This window comes from Myotis brandtii, unplaced genomic scaffold (assembly GCF_000412655.1).
Source record: "Myotis brandtii unplaced genomic scaffold, ASM41265v1 scaffold565, whole genome shotgun sequence".
NCBI lineage: Eukaryota > Metazoa > Chordata > Mammalia > Chiroptera > Vespertilionidae > Myotis > Myotis brandtii.
In genome coordinates, this window is record NW_005370105.1 from 1,505,938 (window position 1) to 1,516,494 (window position 10,557).

The following is a 10,557-nucleotide window of genomic DNA, read 5'->3' on the forward strand; positions in this document are numbered from 1 at the left end:
GAATTTAAGGTATTGATCACTGCTCAGTGAGAGAGTCGTGGGGAGGAGTGCATCTAAGAGGCTCTGAAGGACACTCATGTTCTAGCTGTAGGTCTGAGGGTATGTGCATGGTGTGCACTCGTCATTGCCCTTCAGTATATGCATGTTTCTGGATTCATGCCTTCATGTATGCTGTATTTTAAATTTTTTAAATTTCAGATTCCAAGGACACAAAACCAGATATCCCAATTTAGTGGGTTAAGATGGCACCAAGAAATCTGAATTTTTTCCAGGTTCCCCTGGTGCTGCTGATAAAAGCAGTGTGAGGTCCATATGTTGAGTGTTACTTATTTTTCCTGTGGGTTTGAATTCCTCATCCTTGGAACTTGGGATTTCAAGAAGAAATGTGACTCAAGGAGGCAATTGGTAATAAACACACAACTCTTACAAGTCCAGAAATGATCACTTTACTATACAAAAAGACTAAACATTTACAAAAGAAGATCAAAAGAAGTTGCATTGTTAGGTCACCTTGGGGACGTTGCACAAGAGGAGGATGAACAAACAACATCAAACATCACCGTACCATGTCAGTACCGTCCAGAGAAACCCAGTCAACCATTACACCAGAGGTCGAAGTTTTAGTACCTGAAAGTCAACCCTGCGCCCTCTTGGTTCACCATTTGCCTGTAAAACATAAAACCCTGGCGTTTTAACAAACATGACGTTGTTGTCCGTGAACTTGATAGGAATCCAACTTCGTTATAGGAAGGGAAAAAAGTATAAAAAGATGACATAGGTCAGCTGCCAGTCCATGTTAATGTTAAATTTTCCTAAGATGCATTAAGTTAGACCAACCAGTCCAGGCAACACTGTTGAATTATTTTAGAGGTCTCCCTTGCAGGTGTTGCTATTCCAAGCAGTCTTGCTAAGGCATGATTTTATGTGACATATGTACAGTTCCTGGCACTGTATATACACATCAAGGGCCTGCTCCAGGCCGCACACCTCCGTGCCTCTGCCTGTGTTTCCGGCAGGAAGTTTGCCCTGGGTTTCAGGTCACAGCCAGAAGCTTGGGCAGCCGTCACCCTCTGAGAGTCCACCGTGTCCGGAAGTCAGGACTCAGCCTGTTGCTTTCCCCGTGGAGTGGAATGAAGGCTCCAGGCTGATAAATAGTGTCTGTGGCCGAGCATTTCCAATGCCAGCTACACTTTCGATTTCTGTGCTTCTACGAGACTGTAGGACCCCTTCATGTTGGCCTTTCGCGCAAAGTAAACGATCATCCCGATGGCGGGGATGATTAAGGAGGACGCACAGTACAGCACGAGGAGCCCGGGGGAGAAGTAGTCCTTGTTACCTTCTCTTCCTGGAAAATAACGAAATGGGAGCGATTAATGTCCAGTACACAAAGAGATTGTTTCACTGTCACATTTCCATATGTTCACAGCACGTACAACACGTTCTCTAAAGAGAAGAGAAGCAAAGCAGGGAGAAGGGCCCTTAGGGCCCCACATGCATATTCCCCTGAGTCACACGAACAGTGGCCATGGCCATGGCGGGTCAGTGATAGCTGTCGGCTCCCACAAACGTGGAGGCAAACAGGGGCAGGCTCACTTGTAGAATGGAAGGCGGGACACCACTTCTTAGGGCTCACATGCGAGAGCAAGCCTTGGAGAGGCGTGTTTGCTTTGGGAAATGTAAATATGTACCAAAGAATTAGGACTCTGGTCACCACAAACTGACGTGACTAACGACTTAGTTGTGCAAGGAAATCCGTGTAACATCTGGAGTGTGATCATATAGTCACACACCATATGTAAGACAGGAAGCTAAAGAGTCCTTGCCAATGGCCTGTACAGAGATATATGGAAAACTATGTCTCAAGTAGGGCATCTTAATATACATGTTCTTCCTCTTCACCATTTATATCATCTCTTGATAAACTGAAGTTTGGGGATAGTATTGTATTTGAGCATAAATGTCACTTCCTCAAAGAGTCAATTTCTGACCTACAGCTCCCCCAACCTAAATCAGGAGCCCTAATATGCTTTCATAACCCATTATACTTCCCCTTTCTGGCTCTTATCACACCTTGTAATTAAACATTTTTTTGTATGACTATTAAATTTGGTTTCCTCCTGCAGATTGTAAGTTACTTATTTTGTTTTTTTGGTCCATCACTGAAGAGCAAGTACCAGGCTCACTGCTTGGAGTAGTTGGCAGCCAATATATATTGATCTTAGAGAGAGGAAGGAAGGGAGAGACAGACAGAAAGAAAGGGAGATGGAGAGAGAAACATCGATCGGTTGTCTCCCGTATGCGCCCCAATCGAATCTGCAACCCTTTTTGGTGTACGGGATGACGCTCCAACCAACTGAGCCACCTGGCCAGGGCTACATATTTTTTAGTAGTAATACATTTTTTCTCTCTATAGCCTGTCATTTTGTCATGGAGTTGCAAGTTGGGTACAGAAGGTAATAGCATACAAAAACTAAAATTAGTCCTCTCTCTAATCTACTAAAATGATCTGACAGCCGCAAGCCTATTTGGTATCTTAGCCTTACAAGAACCTCTGCAGCAGACAGCAGGCCCTGGCTGGAGACACTGCCGCCTGGACCCCCGTCTGCACTGCTCCATGTGACCGCACAGGGGTTCTGTGTCTTCAGGTGGCATGTGTGTGTCTAGTCCCAGAAGAATGAGTGATCTGACTAGAGCAGTGATGGTGAACCTATGACACGCGTGTCAGAGGTGACACGCGAACTCATTTTTTTGGTTGATTTTTCTTTGTTAAATGGCATTTAAGTATATAAAATAAATATCAAAAATATAAGTCTTTGTTTTACTATGGTTGCAAATATCAAAAAATTTCTATATGTGACACAGCACCAGAGTTAAGTTAGGGTTTTTCAAAATGCTGACACGCCGAGCTCAAAAGGTTCGCCATCACGGTGCTGTCCTCTCCTCTGTTTTTACTCTTTTTACTTATGCTCTCCCCTCTGTCTGAAGTGCCATGTCCCCTGCATGTCACCAGACTGACTCTTGCTATGGTTGCCAATATCAAAAAAATTTCTATATGTGACACAGCACCAGAGTTAAGTTAGGGTTTTTCAAAATGCTGACACGCCAAGCTCAAAAGGTTCGCCATCACTGGACTAGAGGATTCTGATCACTGGAGGTCACCCAAGTAGAAAAGAATCGAGAGGGTCAGGCTGGGAAGTCAATTTTTCAAATTGTTAAGGTTTTTACCCTTCACCCTAAGCATAATGATAATCGCCTCTTTTTCCTCCTTCCCCTTGCTAGAGCAGATCTAACTCGTCTAAGTGGAAGGGTCAGGTTTTAATGGGAAGTCATTATCATCATCGTGGTTAGGCATCAATGCCAATGGCATGTTGGGCAGTGGTATTTCTGCTCCTATTGTTTCCTCTTAAATTTAATAAACATTAGCTTTTGCCTTCAGTTTTCCCCCTCAGGCATCTGCAGTAAAACACAGATTTGCTGCTGAGTTGCTTCCCAGAGCAACGTTCCAACACAGTTTCCTATTAGCTGTATAAACACTGAAAATCCTAAGGGCTCCCAACTATTTCTATCACTGGAATACATTCAAGCCAAAACAAAACAAAGTTCATTTTAAACCTCAGATAAATACAGGGGGAAAGTAGTTCAAAATACCCAGGAAAAATATCAGGTTCTGTCTCCATTGATGTGTCATTATTTTAAACCATATTTAGCCTGGGGCCTGAATTCCTGAGTGCCCAACATGCTGTCATCGTTAAGTGAACATGACGAATACCTAAATTACTAATTTTGTAGAACAATTAGATAAGACAGAAATAGTTTTAGAAAGTAGAGAAGCTGTGATTTGTCTTTAAAGAGTATTGTTAACCAAATTACAAAAGTGTTAGGAGTCTGATTCCCTGGGGCTAGGCTTAATTGAAGGTGGCCTCAGGCATGGAGGGTTGAAGGAAAGAGGAATGCATGCATGTCAACCTACTCATAACTGAGATCTCAGTCCGTTCAGACTCATCCCCAACCTCATTGGAAGCTCTGATCACATACACCCCCGTGTCATCCTCAGTGACCCGGTACAGGGTGAATGTTCCATTCTTTGAACACATGGTCACTTCATTGACCAGACCAACTCTTTCAGGGCAATCACTGCAGGCGGATGACTAAAGGTTTTACATGTAATTGTAACATTTTCCCCTTCTTTAACATTTCTAGATGGGTGTATTGATATTGTCGTGTTTCGTGTTTCGAGGAGGTACTGTGGAGACAGAAAACAGAACGTAAGGCCTGAAGTCTTGAGAGTTTGGGCCAGATGAGTAAAAGTTTACCTGTTATCTGACCTAGTTTCACATTCCCTTTCCATTGACAAGTAGTTGCTAACTCTGATGGCCAAGTGCCCAGGGCTCTTAGGAGAGTTGCCTTTGTTTGCAATCCCATTCACTCCAAGTAGGGCTTCAGGTCCACAGCTGGGAGCTCAGTGGCACACAAAGGAGAGGGAGATGGATGAGCAAAGGCTGGCCTATTCTGCTCCCACCAGTGAGACCAACAAGTCTTCCTGTTGAGTGGTCATTGAGGGGTTAAAAGATTAAATAGCCCCTGAAGTTTCTCTGCTGACACCATTGCCCGCTCCCCGCACCCCTCCATCAGAATAAAATAGAATGGACAAGGGGCTGGGACGTTTAAGGAGGTAATTCTATAGATATTCATAAAAGTGGTTCTGCATCAAGATGGCCACTCCTGATTGTTATGATTATTATCCTGAGAAGAATTGATCCAGAAAATGGGCAGTTTTCAGAGAATCAAGTTCTCTTCTGTTAGGAAGGAATCAGATCTGGCTGGAACCCTCCTCTTCCTGCCATGTCAGCTCCAATTTTCTTGGAACCCCCAGGGTTTAGAAAATACGTTGAAACACTTAGGAGACACAAGACCTCAGAGAGCAGTGCCAAGTTGTGAACCTTGAGAAAAGCAGATGGGAACTCTGCACTCACCAAGGATTCATGTCAACTTCCTGGCCCGACTCCATAGGTGGAGCAGCTGTGCATTATTATCTTCGGAAGCATTAAGAAATGCACACTGTCAACATGGAGCTCCGTTTTGGCCAACTCATTCATCTCATCCTAGAAATTCTGTACCATCCACCAAAATTCAGACCTATCATTAACATTTCTGAAAAACAAGACCCAAACTCTAACCTTTCACATCAAGGGTGATACTTCTGGACTGCAAGCCAAGCTCATTTTTAGATTCACATTCGTACACTCCCGCGTCCTCTAACTGGGCCTTGTGGATGGTATATGCGCCTTCTATGGACTTGAGCACGGTGTCCCCTGACTCGGCTTTCTTCTTCAGGATTATCCAGGTTTGGGGAACATTTCCGCATGTGCAGGAGATAATGACAGTGTCTCCTTCCTTGACGCTCTCAGAAGGAGAAGCTGTAAGTTGCATGTCTTTTGGCGCGACTGTAAAGAGAATTTGAGAGGCAACTCTGATTAGGTGAAATATAAACCACTTCTGCACTAAGTTCATAATAGCATCAATACCTGTCAAGGAGCTATATGTGCATGTTTAGAGGGGTGAGTAAAGATGTCAAGCATTGACTGGTTGGTTGTAAAAGGTCATGTTTTTAATAAGAGAAGACATTTCTTATGCTTCTCGCCTGTCCCTTAATCCTTTACCCAGCCTAGCCAAAAGATAGGTGTTGTATAAATAGCTATAGAATTCCAATGTGAAAAAGAGCCCTTTTTTGGTTGCATTGCCGTGTAAGCAAAAAAGTTTGTCCTTCCTTGAAAGACAAAGGCTTTTATGGGCTGGATCCTCTCAGATCAAGAAATTCAGCTGTGCAGAGATGGCTTTCTTCCCATCCTTAACAACCACAACCACCATTTTCTAAGTGCCAGGCACTGGGCTAGGTACCTAACATCCCGCATCTCTATGATGACATAACCCAGGGGAGGAGGTCCTCTAGTACCATTTCATAAGTTTATCTGTTGTTCTGACTTGATTTGAGATTCTGTCCTCAACCCAAGTGATAGTACCATGACATCCATCCTAAGGGCTTTCTTTAAGGTTGTGCATTGCCCTTCCAAAGTCCTTCCCTAAAAATACGAATTACTATTGAGATGAGGTAACAAGAAAGTCACTAATACCTTAGTGGAAATAATACCAAGGAGTCTGAGAGCCCCAGTGAAGAAAAGGGCCTTGAACCCCAAAAGGGAAAGTATGGAGAAAAACTCCAAATTGATCACTTTATGGCAGAGGTCCTTAAACTTTTTAAACAGGGGGTCAGTTCACTGTCCCTCAGACATTCCACACATGTGCACTGCGGGCCCGGGACGAGTCGGCTGCTAAGGAGGACAGGCAGCGGCGGCAAAAACACCCGGCGGGCCGGATAAATGTTTTCGGCGGGCCGCATGTGGCCCAAGGGCCGTAGTTTGAGGACCCCTGCTTTATGGTTTTGCCTAAAATTACCTATAGCTTAAACTTGTCAACTAGGAACTGTTTTGTTCTCAGTCTTGGATCTCCATCCTGGAGAGAGGCTCTGGATCTGATAGGTTCATCCATTCTGGTGTTTCCATGCCATCAAACTGAACGAAAGGATGTGGTCACTGCTATTCTTAATCTCAGCGTTTACCAAAGATTTAAGTGCCCTTTAGGCTTTTAAGCAAATACTAGCAGGCACCTTGTGAGATTACCACTGAGAGTCCAATTCAGCTAGATATGGTGGCTTTAATCATAAGTAATTTTCAAATACCTACATATGTCTTCTTATTCTTATTTCAACACCATAATCATTGCCTCATAAGTGTAACTGGGATTCCTGGCATGGTTCCTGGACCTGGCAGTCCACTTGAGGTTTAAAAGAGTTTTAGGATAACAGACTTGGTATGGTTCATGAGAAAGTACTATTCCAGGCATTTTCCTGGCATAGGAAACATCGTGAGCTCTTCAAAACCCTCAATACATTTGTTTAGTAGAGATTTTGTTTTCAAAGAGGACTTTGGGTTCATCTTGTTTGGGAGTCTCTGTGCTTCTTAGACTTCCATGTCTATTTCCTTAACTGGGTTAGGGAAGTTTCCAGCATTATTTTTTTTCAAATAAATTTTCTATTTCTTGCTCTCTTCTCTTTCTGGCACCCCTCTAATGCAAACATTGATATGCTTGAAGTTGTCCCAGAAGCCCCATATACTCTTTTTTTTTTTTTCTTAGCAGTTAGTTACCTACAAGGGAGGTCCCATAAGGTTGTAAGTTGATTTCTCAATAGAAACTTTGCAGGCCAGAAAGGATTAGCATAAAATATTCAGAGTGATGAAAAAGCAAGGACCTACAATCAAGATTACTCTACCAAGCAAAACTATCCTTTAGAATTAAAAGACAGATAAAGAACTTCCCAGACCAAAAAAAAAAAAAAAAGCTAAAGGAGTTCATATCCACCAAACCAGTATTAAAAGAAATGTTAAAGGGTCTTCTTTAAGAAGAAAAAGAAAATATAAGATCAAAAATATGAATAATAAATGCCTATCAATAATTACTTGAAATGCAATGGATTCAATGCTCTAATCAAAAGATATATGGTGGCTGAATGGATAACAGCAATACCCTTACATATGCTGCTACAAGAGACTCCCCTCAAATCAAAAGACACATACATACTGAAAATAAAGAGATGGAAAAAGATATTTCATGAAAATGAAAACAAACAAATAAAAAAAAACCAAAAAGCTGGAGTAGCAACATTTATACCAGACAAAATAGAGTTTAAGATAAAGGCTATAACAAGAGACAAGGAAGGGCCCAGCAATTTCACTTCTGGGTTTTTATCCGAAGAAACCCCAAACACTACATGGAAAAAACATATACATCCATATGTTTATTGCAGCATTATTTGCAACAGCCAAGATATGGAAGCAACCTAAGTGTCTACCAACAGACGAATGGATAAAGAAGAAGTGTTGGGTATATACAATGGACTATGACTGAGCCATAAAAAAGATTGAAATCTTATCATCTTCAACAACATGGATGGACATACAGGGAATTGTGCTGAGTGAAAGAAATCAGACAGAGAAAGACAAATGCCAGATGATTTCACTTATATGTGGAATCTAAATAATAATAATAATAATAAACTAACACAGAGCAGAAACAGGCTCATAGATCAGAGAATATTTTGGCAGTTGCTAGATGGGAGGGTGTTTGGGGACTGGATGAAAATGGTGAAGAGATTTAGACGTACAAATTGGTAGTTACAGAATAGTCATGGGATGTAAAGTACAGCACAGGGAATATCGTCAATAATATTATAATAACTATATATGGTGTCAGATGGATACTAGATTTATTGGTGTGATCACTTTGTAAGTTACATAAATATCTAATCATGGGATTATACACTTGAAACTAATATAATATTGTGCATCAAGTGTAATTTAAAAATAAAAATTTTAAAGAGGACTTTGTTCAAAACCACTAACACAACCAAAATAATACTAGCAATAACTCATTAATCACACTTTGCTCACCTTGGATAATTAATTCAACTTCATCTCTGCTTATCCCAGCCAGGCTGCTCCCTTCACATACATAAATACCAGCATCTTCCCTTCTTGTAGAAGTTAAGGTGAGCGTTGTATTCTCAGAAAGAAACTGCAGCTGCCCATTCTTAAGCTGCCTGCTCCACCGGAACCTGGGCGCTGGGAGGCCATCGCTGGAGCAGGTCATCGTCACAGAACTGCCTTCCTCCAGGATGGAGGAGGGGCTGACCTGGATGCTTGTGTTCCTGGGGGCAACTGAAAAGGGCGGGACACTTGTTAGCTTGATCCCTTAGGCCCTGAGTTCCAAAGAGCTTTAATAATGTTGCAAAACCTATGCAAGCAGTGGCTTAGAGCAGTTCATAAACCTTGATGACTTCACCAAAGGGGGTTTCCGTCCCTTTATCCTAGCAGATGCAGAAGCATAGACAGAAGAAAATGGACACATCCTAGGTATTTCCTAATGGAAACAGGTTCTATAGGAACTCTTGCTACCCCAGAGGGAATGATCGATGACAGTGTATGTTGACATTTATGGAACGTTAAACATGACTACAAATTATTGGACTCTCCCGTGAAAAGGTAGAGCCTGTTTCTACCCGTTGAACTCACGCTGCCCTGTGGCTCCCTGTGACCCATATAACACGGAGGAAGTCGCATGTAGGACTCCCAGCCCAGGCCTCATCTCCCTCTCGAAACACCTCACTCTGGTGGCTAAACCTAGGCCACCTTCCTTGCGGGTGAGGGCGCACATGGAGAAAGGGAGGCCCAGGCATCCCAGGAAGGCCCCACTGACCTGCCAACTGACCAGCCAACTGACCCGCCAACTGACCGCGTGAACGAGTTCATCTCAGGCCACACTGAGCAGACGACACACCCTGACTGCCCTTCCAAAGCCGCCGTCTCATAGAGTCACAGGCCAATAGGCGGTTACTGTCTTCAGTGTTGGGGGTGTTTGTTAAAATAATCATTATTTGGACATTTCTTTACAGTCTTTTTCTTTTTCACGGAGGTTTTAACTCTTTACCTCGTGTCCACTGACTATTGCCTGGCAAAAGAGATGAAGAAACCCCTGTGGAATCGTGGGTGCGCCACACTTACTGTTAACGTAGAGCGTGTGTGAGCTCTGCCGCTGTGTGGGCTCCAAGTCCAGCTCGTCCATGTGTAACTGAGCCAGACAGACAAGCGCTTCGCCGGTGTCTTTGGTGGTGGGGACGAAGGTCACGTCCAGACTCCCAGTCTCTAGGGATTTCTTGTCCGCACCCATCAGGAAGTTTTTATTCTTCACCACCCGGCCCCCCTTCAGGAGCTGGATCTCCAGCCGCTCCAGTGGGTACACCTCCGGCACCTTGCAGCTCACGGTGACCGGGCTGCCGCTCACTAACACGCCGCTCGTCTCAATCTCGGGGTCTCTGGGGAACGCTGCAGACACCAAGCAAAGATGATGCTCGTGTGTGGCTTTGAACGGAAAGCCAGAACTAATCGCTATTAAATCCAAAGGTCTCCAATGACAGCTCTAAAGCCCTTGGGAGAGAATGACCACCACTGTGCAATAATGACATTAAGTAGAAATGTTTGCGATACTAAATATATATGACACTGGGAACAAAAAGTAGTAAAAGAAGCAATCCCGTAATAAACATACTTATTTTCCTCTTCTGCACGCAGCGCTGCTGAGAGCCATGGACGGACTCTCCCAAAGACCCCTGAGTTTCCCCATCTTATTTAGTAATTACGTGTTCTACATGTTTGCCAAGATGTATTGGATATTGACTATGTGCTAGTCCCTTACTAAATCTCCATCTTTAAAACTGCCTGATAAAGTGGGTGTTATTTAACTTACAGCTAGGAAAAGCTACAGAGCACTTATTTTAAAGCTAGGAAAACGGGCAAGTCTGATAGTGGCTAAGAGATAGTCACTGGCAGCGGATCTGGGAAGTTCTGAGCTGAGACTAGACTCACATTTCCCTGAGCTCAGAGTTCAAACCGGGTGGCAGGAGCAGCATGGGCTCTAGGCATCAACAAAGCCCTGCCCCCGCGCTCC

General features: G+C 43.4%; 1 protein-coding gene across 2 annotated transcripts in view; it reads right to left on the reverse strand.

The window, feature by feature from the left end:
• Window positions 1–423: 423 nt before the first annotated feature.
• Window positions 424–10,557, reverse strand: part of VCAM1 (vascular cell adhesion molecule 1) — an 18,875-nt gene continuing 8,741 nt past the window's right edge. Inside the window, exons 6-10 of one of the 2 annotated variants that reach the window (XR_314284.2) lie at window positions 9,615–9,935; window positions 8,505–8,771; window positions 5,178–5,444; window positions 3,971–4,243; window positions 1,264–1,345 (exon numbers count right to left, since the gene is read on the reverse strand). Coding sequence is in view for 1 of the 2 variants with exons in the window: in XM_005878542.2 (XP_005878604.1) it covers window positions 1,185–1,345; window positions 5,178–5,444; window positions 8,505–8,771; window positions 9,615–9,935 (1,016 nt within the window). In the remaining variant the exon portion in view is untranslated. Of the gene's footprint in view, window positions 1,346–3,970; window positions 4,244–5,177; window positions 5,445–8,504; window positions 8,772–9,614; window positions 9,936–10,557 lie in introns of both variants that reach the window. The other variant, XM_005878542.2, reaches the window with a different exon arrangement.